Raw genomic sequence first — 15,867 nt, forward strand, 5'->3', positions numbered from 1 at the left:
GTATTTGGAAAGTAAAAGAAACAATTGACTCAAACAGTCAGACAGTTCCTTTCCTGAAGTTCCGTTTCTCCAGTTACCTACTAGTCTGGAGGAGGGCTTTGTGACATTTGATTTATTAGAGGATAATTTATAATATTGTTATTTCCTCATGGAAAACAATTTTAAAACCCACTTTTGAAAGCAACAGAACTTGCTGCCATTCATCTGGTATCACTGATGTTGACTCAAATACTGGACAATGGTTTTATGCTCAATTAGAAACAGCTGAAGACATGAACTTCACAATCTCTTGCTAGCTAGAGTGAAGACTACAACTAAAGTACTCATTTCATTAACCTGCATTTTAGTAAGTATTCATTTTAATTAATTAGTTTCATGAACAGATTTCTTTTCTTCAATGTAAAGAACAGTAATGTACAATTCCAAAGCATAACATGCAGCAGAACTGTTATGGCCCCTCATATTCTACTCATACCATTAGAAGTTTAGATGAGGTGAAGTGGAAGGAAGAAGGGAAAAAAAAAAAGCACTATTTAGCAAACTAATGGTACAGAGTTGATATAGTTTATTTTCTTTAGCATTTTACCAAAGGAATGCTGGCTCTGCACTGCTAGTAACTGCATAAGGAGAAAATTCATCTCAAGTGTTACAGATTAAAAAAAACCCAAAGATTATTCATTTTTCAGATGACTCCTACACTTTACAGATGATGCTACTGGTGCATAAGAGCCCAATATGCAAAATTATTTCATTCCACAACAAGCCCCAGAACTACTATATCCAGACAAGCTGAAAGCACTTCATTCATTGACCAGGAATGAAACCAGCAGCTGTAAATGAGTCATGCTGCTCTGCTACACTAAAGCTTTCTTTATTGTATTGTTTCCCACAGATTCTCTCTCAAAAGAGTTATGAAACAAATATGTAAAACTGGAGAGGAGGAGGAAGCTGATGAAATCTGGTTTGTGAGCCACTTTCAAGATGTCAGTTTACAAAAATACAGCATTTTGCTGTTGTATGTGTTGAAGTTTCATTTTTCAAGTAACATGACCTGAAAATCAAAACATCCTTTAAACTGTATCATCTATTCAGAGTCTTAAATCAGTGACTATGGGTGTCATCCTGTCAGTCATTAAAACTTTTAATGAACAAAGACTAAAACTGAAATTGCAACCATCAAATTCTGAAAATACCACGGAAATGCCATCTACTATTAACAGCACAGTAATACATCTGAATCTCAATACATTTGGTTTTCTTTCATGCCTGAATAACATCAAGCAAGTTACTGACAACCACAGAAAGAGGCTTAAAATAACCTCTCAGATATGCCAAAATGAAGGTATAAAAACCCAAACCAAAACGAACCAAACCAGGGCTTGTACCTCAGAACAGATTCACAATCTTTTCAAAAATCAAACAAAAAAATCATTGCTAATTATAAAATTATTATTCTCCAAAAAAAAAAAAAAACACCCAAAACTCCTTATGTTTCACTCAGATTTCTTCAGGAGACCATGATCCCATTTGCAACACTGTGCTTAGATTTACGGCACATTTTGTTTCTCACAAAGAGACACCATTCAATATACTTTGACAATACTTCATAATATTTATAGGTACTCATGTTCTCCTAAGGCCTCAAGAGGGCACTGTCACTTTTTAATACATGCTGAGCGTGCTGCATCTCAGATAAAACTCAATACATACACTTTATTTGTTTAGTATATACACACTTACCTAAAGTCCATGCAAAATAATACTTGGGTCTGGCAGCCATAAGAGACACGTACAGGTAGAAAAACCTTACAGGCCATGATGCTGTAGCTCTGAAGTTGTCATCAATGTTGTATTCCACAGGCAAAGTCTCTGTAATTGTCATGTGGAAGAGTAAGGACAGTCCACAGATTAAGAGCTTCTGTGCCACAGCTATCTGAAAAGTTTAAGATGGGAGACTTTGTAAGCTTCGTTTTTGTTAATCTTCCAGAAACAAAGGCAGATTATAATCCTCCTTCCTTAAACAGATGTATATACATGTCAGTTTTTCAGCAATGTACACTACCAACTTTAAAATAGTTGATAATATTTTATAGAGGCTCAAGGAGTAGTTATCTGGAGTCAGGAGCACTACTTCTGGTAAACACCACAGCAAATCCAACCTCACTGCATTGAGCCTCTATAAACCCTGTCAATACTGGGAACACTCTTTGCAACTCCAATTTTTTTCTTTTTTCATTGTCAAATTATTGAAGCAAGTAAGTTTTTAAGACTTCACAACACAAAGTATATGATATAGGACAAGAGGAGTACAATTATTGCAGAGATCCCCAAAATAATGGCAAAGCTTCAGTTCATTTTTGGTAGTCTTTGGCGTAATGCAGGTGTTCAGTTCCTGTCCAACCCAATGTATCAATCATCTCTATTAGATTATTACAATATATGAATTCTAAACCAACTAAAACACTGACAGTTTATGAATTTTCAGCCAGAACACCTCAGTTCTATACAGACCTGTTTTCCCAACTAGAGTGTTCAAGCTGTAAGGAGACAAAATAATATGCTCACAGACATGTAAAAATACATTGTTTAGGCAGGACCCGAACTCAGATTTTCTCAAAATACCATTTCACTACAACCGCCACACTCAAGAATATATAGTCTTTCGGAAAACATTTGTAAGGTTCTATTATAAAAATACAGAGAGCAATAATGCACGGCATTGACTGCTTTCAATCACTAGTCTGATCCACATCCCAAGGGCAGATACCATGTTCCATGCAAACCTCTAAAGTAGCACACTAACGGAGCAGCCAGAAAAGAGCAGCTTGAGAGCTAGTTCATTTAAATGTAATTTTCAAGTTTTGACTGTAAGTGGTATCAATATTTAAATATTACAGTTTTCATTTACATTTCAATGTTACAGACACTGAACTTGTCAAGAAAACAATCCAGCTATTTGTCTTTGAAGCATCAGAACAAAAAGATACCAAGAATCCTTTTTCTGTCCCTCCGGCTTCCAGTACACTTGCCCAGACTTTCAAAGATAACATCCTGCTTCAATTAGAGTGCAGCTTAACATGTCTGATTTCACAATAAGGAGTGATTCTGTTCCATGATACAGAACGGAGCATTAAGTGCCCAACTGAAAACACAGATTTCTGCGAGACCCAGTCATGAGACGTAAGCGGTGGTGCAACCTGATAAAAAATTAGACTTGGAAAAGCTGTAAAACAGTGAGCGATGCAACTGTGGATAATGCATAGCTCTCACGTGCCTCATTCTCAGAAGGTATTTCAGAGAGGATCAGAAAACCCAGGTAATTAAACAAACCAGCTGGTTAATTCAAGGGGCAAGTGCCTACTAACAGCTAAAACTGGTGTTTATTTTTTTTTCCACTTGCTTTCTAATAAATTTGATTTCACTATTTTACTCTATTACAAGACCTCAAAGTAAAGGGCATTGACTTTCTGCCCTGGTTTTGGCTGGGACAGAGTTTATTTTCTTCCTAGTAGCTGGTACAGGCCTCTGTTTTGGATTTAGTCTGAGAAAAATGCTGATAACACAGTGATGTTTTAGTTGTTGTGAATCTTAACTTTGGTACACAGCATCTGATACATACAAAAGTTAGATATTTGTAAATACCAGAAGGCATCACCCCAAAGCTCTGGAGACAGTTGCAAGAATTTAACTTCAAAAAGTCTAAGCCATAATTAAAAGTCATGTTCAATTGAGCATGAGAAACAGTATTTATAGGCTGCTAACATTAATACACAACTTATAACTATATAAAATAGATGTTTTCCATCTGAAGATCTCTACAAAGTCTCAGAGTTTTGTCAAATTATAAGTAAAGTTTTCTCTGTTTAAAGGCCTGCTTTTGCCACTGCCACTATTTACCAGTTTTTCTGTTGGTAAATAGAAATCATCAATCATAGAATCATAGAATAGTTAGGGTTGGAAAGGACCTCAAGATCATCTAGTTCCAACCCCCCTGCCATGGGCAGGGACACCTCTCACTAAACCATCCCACACAAGGTTTCATCCAACCTGGCCTTGAACACCGACAGGGATGGAGCACTCACAACCTCCCTGGGCAACCCATTCCAGTGCCTCACCACCCTAACAGGAAAGAATTTCCTCCTTATATCCAATCTAAACTTCCCCTGTTTAAGTTTGAACCCATTACCCCTTGTCCTGTCACTACAGCCCCTGACAAAGAGTCCCTCCCCAGCATCCCTATAGGCCCCCTTCAGGTACTGGAAGGCTGCTATTAGGTCTCCATGCAGCCTTCTCTTCTCCAGGCTGAAAAGCCCCAACTTCCTCTGCATATTCAACCCAAAATAAGCTTAGTAGCTGTTAGAGGATTTTTAATTATACTGTGGAGGTGAAAGCCCTTTTACAGGGAAGCATCAGTTTCAACAAAACTCACATTCAGAAAAACTAAATTCAAGCAGGGTTCTGCCATCAACTGCATGTTTAACAAAATTATCTCAGTAGTTTTCAGTCTGTACTTGTAAGAAAAAATACTGAGAAACCAGGTTTTTTAATTCATTCGTTTAGTATTTAAATGCTGTATTTCCGCAATGTAGCAGCAACATTTCAGTGCAGGGACAAGCACTACTTTAATCATAATTATAAATCTCAGCCCCTCAGTCAAGCTGATACCACTTACAGGGATCAGTATCAGGTATATTAGTGTCCTTAGCAAACACTGATGGAGATCTGCCTCTACAAAGACTGTGAGATGCAGTTCCTGTCTCCTCACCTTCAGTGCAAGTTTTTTTGTCTTTTCCTTCTAGTGAGTCAGATTAGAGAAACAAGTCAGGCAGAAAAACAGAGTTTGGGCTTGGGTTTTAGCTTTTGTTTCATTTCGGGGTTGTTTTATTCGGTGGAGGGTGTTGCGCTGTTTGGTTTTGTTGTTGCAGAGGTTTTGCTTTTTGTTTTCTCTTGGTTTGTTTTTTAAATGACAACTTCATTTAAGGCTGGATCAAATTATCTGAATCAGACCACAGCACAGTGCAAAGCATGTTAGCACTGCTTGGATAAGCAAAGGTCCTTACCTTGCATGGACCCTACCCCAAGGACACAGCATATTCAGCAAGAGGTTACACTTTGGTTGGCCTAAATAGTTCATTAAATTGTAGCCTTAGGCTTGTTTATAGCGCTCAAGTTTTTAACACATTTACATACAAATAAAAGCCCCCACCTGACAAAATAATGTATAGTTCAATCACCAATATAAATGCATTAGGTAAAATGTTAATTCACTTCCTATTGCTGAATTAACTAGGGAAGCGATCTAAACTTCTCTGCTGTAAACAGGTAATCACTGGATCACATAAGAGAGTTGGTCAGTTTTTACAAAGATTAAATAACTGATTTAAAAGTTTAAACTTTAAATTTCTTTCAAATTTTCAAATATGAAAATAACTGTTCCATTAAGTCATTAAAAGACTATAAGCTGTAGGATAACTCTGACCTCAAATAAAGTAGAACATGCACCTTATTTTACAACAAAAAAAAGGCAGAAAGGCCAGGCTTGTTTGGTTTTGATGAAAACTGGGCATAATCTATATTAAAAATACTGAATTATGATCAAGGCTGGGAAAGAAAATTGGTATTTAAGCTACAAGACAGTGCCAGCACGAAACCAAATTAGACCGGAATATAATTAGGTTGAAGGCTAGATGTCTAGTCAGAGAAAGCAGCTCAGGAACAGCTTTCTAATTGAAGCAATAAATGCGAGAGTCATTGAGCTCAGAGATTTTGTAAATATATTACTGTATAAACATCTATGATTGATTTAAATTATACAAAAAAGTAGAAAAGGCTCTTAAATCTTTTATTTGAATGAACTTGTTCTTGATTGATAAAGAATCAATAAGGAGCTCAATATACTATTGAACTGTATTAAAGCATATTATTCTGTGGAGGTTAGCACCTCAGGTAAAAATTGTAGGTAACTAAGCAAGAGCTTTATAACCTGTAGGAAGAGCCTGCACAATAAGCAAGAAAGCAGATATCTGCTGACAGGAATCTTGTATTTTAAGGGTAGCCATAATAAAAAGAAACTTACAAAGACATATTAATTTCTGAGAGTTGACACCACTTTGAGCACCAACAATTGATAGCTTGCAAAAAGGCACAATAGGAGGGATATAAGAAATAAGTTTTAATACGCTGACTTGATTCATTTAACATGCAATGAACACAGCAGTAATACTAAACCGAGTTAACATCATGCAGTCAACACACAGTATAGAGGAGGAGGCTGCCATGAACTACTTGGGTTATGTAATTATATTTAACAAGAAATGAAACTTACTGTAAGTCAGCTGAAGGGCTTTTTGTTTTCCATTTACTACTTTAACATTTGCTGATCCCCATTACATTCCTTTTTTTTTTTTTGAGTTCCTAACAATTTATTATTCTTAAAATAACATGAGAATCAAGGAACAAATTTAAAGTATTAATATGAAGTTAATGGTATTTAAATATTCTTCTAGAACAAGACAATTAATATTTTAATTGATGCAGCAAATGCAGTAAAATAATATTACCCATACTTCTCCAAAAGCACACAATACTCACTGGTGTTATAAAACGCAGACAGATTTCTCTAACACCAGTGGGGAGATGAAATAACAGCACAGACAGCTTCTCTTTATGTCGAAGCTAATGCAGCATAAATTGCAAAAAACTTCAAGCATCTCAAGAGCAATTTATTTTAAAGGAAAACCACTTACCTGAAAGAGGAATCCATCACAGGTTTACATTAATTTCTATTGACTTTCTTCAGACTACTAGCAAGATTATGCGGTAAAAAGCTAGGTCGTCCTATTGGGCTACCAGGGGATGCATGCCCAGAAGTACTGATACTGCCAGATTAGTCCCATTTATTTGCAGTAATTTTGCTACATGTTTTTCTGCAGAAACAGCATTTTATGCACATAAGACGTGATGCCTCAACTGAGCCAAACAGTGGTTAAAAACAAAAAGATGTGTCTGCAACTTTGCCAAGACAACACATCAATGCAGACTGTAGACTATGAGGTGCCAACCTATGCAAGGAATTTTCCTGTGTCTTTTACCCTTCCCACCTACTTGCTCCACAGCATTTCTATGAGTTTAGGTGCTCTGTCACCATGTGGAGCAGTTTAAAGGGTTATCATCCTCTAGCCACCAGTTTAGATCCATTTGGTCCAAGTTACTACAACTACAAAGGACAGGTAGTATGGAATGTGCAAAGAGCCCTCATCTGCATTCAAAGCAGATGACACAATCAATTGGAAGGCACTCAGTGTTACCCCAGCTGTGGGGATGGTAACCTCTAGATGGTCGGAATGGCAGTTGGTCGTCCGTAAGATAAGCAGAAAGCAGGAAACTGGTGCTGGAATAATGAAAGCCATTCATCTATCTGAAGATTTCCATGATAATTCTGCTTTTTAAGTCAGGTAATATTATGTCTTAGGCAGACACAAATTTAAAAGTCTGATATACTCCTATTTAAGAGAACAGGAAAAGAATGAAAAGGCAGTATTTGGTACCCTTAAATTTAAGAAGTGACAAGCTAACAGGCCATACAATCTCTCCTGTAAGGCATGATCAACCGGACTTCTGTATGTATTTGGCCGCTTTTCTAACAATAGAACAAAGAGAAAAAAGAAATGTACAGATTACTAGCCACAGTGTTCTGGATATTCCATCTTTTACTACACCTTCAGATCAAAATCCATCTTTAACACTTCTCTCTACATGAATGAAAGCAAGAAAAATTAAACTCTTCTATGACTGTTTTTCACTTTGTTACATAGAGTGTTTTCTATTTGCTGCAAGAAGACGTTAACATCAGGAAGAACTTCTTTACTGTAAGAGTGACAGAGCACTGGAACAGGTTGCCCAGGGGGGTTGTGGAGTCTCCTACACTGGAGATATTCAAGGCCCGCCTGGACAAGTTCCTGTGTGATGTACTGTAGGTTACCCTGCTCTTGCAGGGGGGTTGGACTAGATGATCTTTTTAGGTCCCTTCCAACCCTTGGGATTCTGTGATTCTGTGATTCTGTGATTAAAAAGAAATAGAATTTGTGAATGCTCATGGGAATATACTGGAACTTTTAAAGCTCAGCTTTCAAATGACAAAATGTGCATTTCATCCTTACCAGGACTTTTCGTCATGGACAGTATATGCTTTGGAAGAAACATGCATGAACTGTTTTAATTTAAAGACAGCTTTTTACCATATAAGCTTGTTAGGAAGCTTCAGTTTAATCTGCTTTTATCCACAAGGTCCAGACTGGAAACCACGGAGAAAACCTGCCTTAGAAAAGAGTAAGTATTGAACTTTATGAGCAGGGAGCTATACTGTTGATGAATGAACTCCAGATACAGCTCAGAAGTTATGCCTGTAAACAAACAGTGCAAACCAAGCTTTCCATGCAATGATTACATAAGCATCAGCGCTGCAAGAGTCATACATCTTACATTTGGGGAAGGATCCGTTTGTTCGTATTTGGTATCTTCCTTCCCATTTGCTTCAGACTGTTGCAGTTGGTATGATCTGCCTTCAATGAAAGTAATATAGTCTTTGTAAGAGCATAACGGGCCTGCCAGGATACCCATGAAATTACAGTTGTAACTTAAATACTCCAGTAGACTTGGCATGCGTCTGTAATTCAAAGACAAGCAACTCGTGAGATGGAATGTGTAGTTCTACAGAATTTCCACAGCAGGAAAAGTCATACTCCATGTCATTGCTTACTCTAACTGCAGTAAAACCCACAAGCAGAAAAGCAGTTTGTGTGTCTCTGGTAATCACAACTTAAAACATTCTACACATACAATTTCTTTCCAATCTGTACTGAGCATTTTCAGACAGATCTCCTGAACTCTGGTGACTTTCTCCTCGCACAGCAGAGACGTCTGAAGCTGAGCCTGGGGAAGGAGTACGAAGGGTGTTTCCCTATGCGTTTGTTCAACTCCAGCCTTTCTTGTTTTCCCTTCAGTAACTGAATTGGTACACAAAGGTTTGTGTTAACTGGCAATAATTTCAATTAAGGAAAATGCCTCAAGTCAAGCCTGTTTTGCCCAGCACAATATGATACTTTCAAGTCTCCTGAATAGGGAAAGGGAAAAATGCAAGTTAAATACTAAATACCAGAATTAAACAAGCATGTTCCTTCACCAGCTACTTTAAATGTGTACTGAATGTTAACTAGTCTCCTGCCTGATACGGCATTAACTTGCACAGACTGCACAGAGTTTAGAATGTTTTTCTTTACCAAGAATAAAAACTTCTAGCGATATTTTCCAGAACAGACGTATGAATTAAGCTACAAACGTAAAAAGCACGGATCCGTCTTACATGGGTAAACTCTCTATCTTGAATGTAAACTGTAGCAGTTCCACAGAGCATTAAGGCAGCACACAAAACACCAGCTTCTTTCCACCCCAAAACTAGACTCACAGAGATGACTGAAAGCCTACCTTACAGCCAAGCACCTCTGAGATGGAGTCAAATCTTCATTTTTCCGAAACATTCCTAGGGAAAAGGACAGGGAAAAGGAAAAATAAAAGAAAAGCTAAACCCCCACGCATGAATTAGCAGTTTCTGTACTCACTAGAGCAAGCCGCACGCTGCAATGTAATTTCTTAAGTCCTCAAGCAGTTTCGGAGGTACTACATCACGTAAAATTTTTGCTGGAATTGGATCAAACAATTCTTACTGTGGACAAAATTACAAACTCTCATATCCTCAGTTACACCCAACAGCACCTACACTTGAAATCACATGGATCTCAGGAAAGCATTAAGATGGCTTGTAGTAGGTGTTGACAAATAATTCCTCTACATTGGTTAAGTTCTCAAAGTCTGCAAGTTTTAAACCCCCTTATTCCCAGTCCTGGAAATTGGACAAGCCCCAAGCCTCTTTCAACATTGCAGTAACCCAGGGACACCTCACTAATGACTGACTCAGACTGTACACTGTACAGTATGAACACAGTCCAAGATGGATTTCAACAACTCAAAAGTTAAGGCAGACCTCAAGAGCACCTTCATGCCGCAGCTAAAGACTACAAACAAGGTCCAGTGGGAACATCAAAAGGTGCTCAAGTCTTTCACCAGTAGCAAGGAGAAGCCCTCACCCCTGCTAGCAGAAGCGGGCAGGCCAAGTCTAAATTCAGCAGCAAGACTGAATTTACCTTCTTGCCATAGGGACCACTTTCTGAAATGCTGGTGGTTACCCCTGAAAGACGGGCTTCAAAATCTGTACTCCCGTAAAAAAGTGAAAAATATGACCTTCAGCACTTAAAATTATTATTAACCACTAACTCAGGGGTAGGGACGAAGCAGAGCTCTTGCCTTCAAACAAGTCCTGGTTTATGCTGCCAGCACTGCTTGCCAAAATGACTGACTGCTTCAGCTCCTTCTGCAGCCCCTCCACTGGTTCAGACATTAGCACACACGTCCATTCCCTGCCATTCACATTTGCAAGTTTCCTTTGCCATCACAAGCAATAAGAAATTTATTTTTATGAGCACAGTTTTCCCAAAGGGAAGTTATGGAACCCCATGTGAATTATCTTCCTCCCTAGCAGGGTCTAAACTCAACAAACAATTTCTAACCAAGTTTGATGAACAGGTGATTCGACAGAAAATCCTTCTCTAGTCACAGAAAACTTGCCTTCAGCCCCACCACTTGATGCCAGTAAATCCAGAGGGGAGCCCTTCTATTTGAGAGAACAGGACAATTGTAGGACATTAGGAGCATTTTAACTGGAGCCATTTTTTTTCTTTTTATTTTTTAGATCTCAAAATCACTCAAACTTAAGACAAAAATAGATGGGGGGGGGGGTGTAGAGGGGAAGCCAAATCTCATTTATTCCTATGACTCATGGAAATACTTGTTAACCAAAAAGACGGTAACACTTGTCTTCATATGACTCCACGAACCATGACTTACACGCATTTACAACTTTAAAACTGCACTTCTAATCTTAAAAGTAGCTGAGAATATGGACGGGTTAGCAACTTGCCATCTCCTCTAGTGTAATATGACCTGGGAAAATACCTGCCTCAGTCCTGCTCCTTCACAGTGCAAAGTGACCCCTATTCACCTGCGTTCAAGGCAAGAAATTAAAGCCAAAGCATCACCCCCAACTTCATGCAGGCAGCTTCTCTTCCTCATCATTACATTTCACATCATCTCCTTGTAGGAGAAGCATTTTGAAAGGCCCTTTCACCTTCAAGGTCATAAGGTTACAGTTCTCAGTAGTGAATCTTTGAATTTAATACAAAAACTCCTATAGATTAATGTAGATCGCATGACACGACTGCTGTAGGGAAGTAGCCTGTACACAGCCTTCAGTCTCTCACAGCATATACAATGCAAATTGACTCGAGCAGAATCATCTTCCACTGTTATGCTCCACATGAGTATTCACACCCTTTAGTCAGAAAGTGGATGCAGTCACTAAGTGTGTTCAAGTCAACTTGCATAAAGCTAGACTAACCACCGTATAAAGGTAATTAGACAAATAAAAGAGAGGCGAGGAAGAAAGAAGTGGCATATTTGAACTGGGTTCCAGTTAGATACATATATAATAAGTCGCTAAGGCCTAAATAACCTGGTGAGCAACACAATTGTTGTCTCAAACATACCACGAACAAGTAAGCCTCCATCAATTTTTCATTTCCCTATCTCACTAAGATCTCCCTCCAGCCAGCAATTTCTTTGAGGTCACTTCAGTGACTTTCCCTGAATTAGTTTGTTGCAGGCTTCTTTCATTTAAATGTCTTCTCAGTGGCTTGAAGGCCCATTTATCACCTCCGCGCAGCATGCAAGAACAAGGAAACGATTGATCTCTGCCTCTGTCGTACTCTTGAAAGCTTTCAGGAAGCTACTGGTAAGATTTTTTTAACACATAGAAAATACATATGGAAAAGGTGCTCTTACACTGACACTTATCTAATGAGAGATGAATTAATATATACCCATTCAATATTTCCCAGGCAGTGTATCTGCCCATGGGAACAGAGGCCTCACTAATCATAGCTCTTCCTTACCTACTTCAGACTGGAGATGAAAAAACCCCACTTTAACAGTACACCACTGCTAGGGAGCTCATGAAGTTTTGTAACCTTTCTCTGGGGATTATGACTATTGTTTTCTCCTGCCCTAAAACAGGACTACTACAATAGCTGCAGCTTTTAGTTGCTACCAGCTCACAGGGGGGATTACACAAAATGGGTTTTATCGAACATCTGTTAGAGAGGTGAAGTCATTTGGTCACTCAGGAACCATAACTTGATCTTCTCATCTGTAAAGCAGGAAATACTCCTATGCTCTTTCCTTGGTAAAAGAACTTTGTAAATCATCGGTAGCAAAATTTATCCCCAGCTGTCTAGATCATGAGGAAGTTGCATCTTTTCATTCCTCCTCAAGAGATCATATCCCAAAGGTACACACCAATATCCTGCCACACAGACTTTATTAAGGCATATTATGACTACTATCATGCTCTCGCTACAATAATACAATATTTATAATTGCATTATAGCACCACTCTAGCTTTGCTGTAGATCTGTTTGAATATATCCACCTTTGTTTTTGCATGCAATCTGGCTAATCAGTTATTAATATTGCTTAGCTATAAGCCTCTATTACTAAAATAATCTTAAACATGGAGATCATATCACAGGCTCTTTTGTAATTACAGTCAGTTTTGAGGTTGTGAAATGGATCACCAGCTGAGCACAAACGCATGCCGTTATTAAAATAGTTTCAGACCTGAAGACAGGCAGACAATAACAGTTTTAACTGTTACTAGTACATCAGCAGCAACAAAAGCAAACAGATAAAGATGTCAGTTGAGTAAAAATGCAAAGCAACTACAAAAAGCATGCAAAATAAGAAGTCTTGATATCTAGAGAGCCATGCAAGCAAACATTGGTCCAGAACAACACTTGAAGAGCTCGGAGGGGAGAAATACAATACAATTCTTTTAAACACTAATGTACATGGCACTGCAATCTAAGTTATTTGGTAACAGATACTGAAACAATAAGGACTATGCTGTCGCTAACACAAGTGGGAGCACCTAAGAAAATAGATCAAGAGACAAGTGGAGAGAGCATCAGAAGAAACTCCTGGACAGAAGAAGAAATCATCAAGTTACCAAAAATACAGATCCACACATCATGGCAGTTTCACTGACATAATTAACAGACAAATTAGAGAAAAACATTCTTGGTTAAACAGCTGCAACTTTCTTGCTATAATACCAGCATTTACTAAGTGGAACTGGGTCATGGTCACCTATCAAAAATCCATATGTGTATCTAGTTCTACATACATTAAATGCATGCCTCTGTCTCAAGAGTCATGCATTTTTTCTCTTCCTCATAACTTCCCAAATACACTTTTTAAAAGAAATAATAATAATCATAATAATAATAACAATAATAATAACGATAATAAAAGCCTATTTGAAATCAGAAAAGTGCATTAATAGTTTATGAGACACTTCCATAAAGATAAGAATATTAACTGACCACCTCTCACTACAACAAAGAATCCCCACTTAACCACAGAAGCTGGCCAGAACACGGTATGTTCCTTTTTACCACAGGGTCATGTTGTGACAGTCAGCAATTCAGCCTGGTAATCCTGTTTTGGTTTTGTAGGTATTTATTTAAAATAAATTTGAAATATCACATCTCATGTAACAAAATACATAAGCTGATCAGTGCTTCAGTACATCCATATTTCCTGCCTTTGAGCCAGAGCAGACAAATACTAAAGCTGTCTGCAAGCCTTTAGAGTAATGCAGTGTCTTTCTGTTGAATATGGGAACTATTTGCCTCTGATAAAAATGAAACAATTGAGTTAACTGAAAATAAAGGAGAAATATTTATATCAACTCAATCAAGAAACATTCTTCAGTATTTCTGACACTATTGCATTGTTCAGGAACAGCTAAGAATACCACTACTATTACAGAATCACAGAATCCCAAGGGTTGGAAGGGACCTCAAAAGATCATCTAGTCCAACCCCCCCCGCAAGAGCAGGGTAACCTACAGTACATCACACAGGAACTTGTCCAGGCGGGCCTTGAATATCTCCAGTGTAGGAGACTCCACAACCCCCCTGGGCAACCTGTTCCAGTGCTCTGTCACTCTTACAGTAAAGAAGTTCTTCCTGATGTTAACGTGGAACTTCCTATGCTCCAGTTTACACCCATTGCCCCTTGTCCTATCACTGGATATCACTGAAAAAAGCCTAGCTCCATCATCCTGACACCTACCCTTCACATATTTGTAAACATTGATGAGGTCACCCCTCAGTCTCCTCTTCTAATGTAATAGCAGGTACTGCACGCTGGTTGGGACTGCTCATTAGCTGCAAACCAGCAAGAAACTTGCTTTCTATTTTACATAATAACAAAAAAAAAAAATCTGAAAAACCTCCCAGGTGCATGGTGTAGCATCCCAACTAACACAGTGCTTGCGCATGAGTTCCTCTAACATTATGTTCACTTCTTTTTTCCTTTTCTCCTTCCCATTTTCCATGTATTTCATCTGTCCATTGAAATCTCTCTCCTCAGGGGCCATACTAGACAGAGGCTATGCTTTAATTATTTTGCAGGGAGTAATAGGCCTTAATAGCCTATTTGGAAATCTTACAGCTTTCTAATAGTAGAATAGCAATATGAGAAAAAACAGCATAAAATAATCCAGACATTGGCCTAATAGCTTGATGTTGGAGCAAAGTAAACGAGACCTAAAATACTGGTGTAAGACTCAACTTTAACTGCATTTCACCAATTATCATTCAAACTAAACTGCAGAGGTAAAAAAAGTCATTTGAGTTGCAAATAAAAAACAGACTAGGGACAATGCAGGCCCCCTGAGGAAGCTTTCGGGAGAACTGGCTACCCTGGGTTTGGAGAAGGCTGAGGTTCTGAATGACTTCTTTGCCTCGGTCTTCACTGGCAAAGGCTCTGACTGCACCACCCAAGTCTTGGAAGGCAAACGCAGGGACTGTGAGAATGAAGACCTTGGGCCCACTGTAGGAGAGGATCTGGTTCGAGACCATCTTAAAAATCTGGCACAAGTCCGTGAGACCTGATGAAATCCATCCGCGGGTCCTGAAGGAGCTGGCGAATGAAGTTGCTAAGCCACTGGCCATCATATTTGAAAAATCATGGCAGTCAGGTGAAGTTCCTGATGACTGGAAAAAGGGAAATATAACCCCCATTTTCAAGAAGGGGAAAATGGAAGACCCAGGGAATTACAGACCAGTCAGTCTCACCTCTGTGCCTGGTAAAATCTTGGAGCACATTCTCCTGGAAGGCATGCTAAGGCACATGAAAAACATCAAGGTGTTTGGTGACAGCCAGCATGGCTTCACTAAGGGGAAGTCCTGCCTGACCAATTTGGTGGCCTTCTATGATGGGGCTACAGAATTGATGGACAGGGGTAGAGCAGTTGATGTCATCTACCTGGACTTGTGCAAAGCGTTTGACACTGTCCCACACGACATCCTTCTCTCTAAATTGCAGAGACATCGATTTGATGGATGGACCACTCAGTGGATAAAGAACTGGCTGGATGGCCGCACACAAAGAGTTGTGGTCAATGGCTTATTGTCCGCCTGGAGACCGGTAACGAGTGGTGTCCCTCAGGGATCGGTGTTGGGACTGGTCTTGTTCAACATCTTTGTTGCTGACATGGACAGTGGGATTGAGTGCGCTCTCAGCAAGTTTGCCGATGACACCGAGCTATGTGGTCCGGTTGATATGCTGGAGGGAAGGGATGCCATCCAGAGGGACCTCAACATGCTTGTGAGGTGGGCTGATGCCAACCTC

General features: G+C 39.0%; 1 protein-coding gene across 1 annotated transcript in view; it reads right to left on the bottom strand.

Annotated features, from left to right (window-relative positions):
* MBOAT2 (membrane bound O-acyltransferase domain containing 2) overlaps nt 1-15,867 on the bottom strand; it is a 94,697-nt gene that overhangs the window by 15,477 nt on the left and 63,353 nt on the right. The window contains exons 6-8 of the mRNA XM_065681585.1: nt 9,484-9,538; nt 8,482-8,665; nt 1,741-1,933 (exon numbers count right to left, since the gene is read on the bottom strand). Of these exons, the coding sequence (XP_065537657.1) occupies nt 1,741-1,933; nt 8,482-8,665; nt 9,484-9,538 (432 nt within the window). The remainder of the gene's footprint in view (nt 1-1,740; nt 1,934-8,481; nt 8,666-9,483; nt 9,539-15,867) is intronic.

Source organism: Lathamus discolor, chromosome 5 (genome assembly GCF_037157495.1).
Source record: "Lathamus discolor isolate bLatDis1 chromosome 5, bLatDis1.hap1, whole genome shotgun sequence".
NCBI lineage: Eukaryota > Metazoa > Chordata > Aves > Psittaciformes > Psittacidae > Lathamus > Lathamus discolor.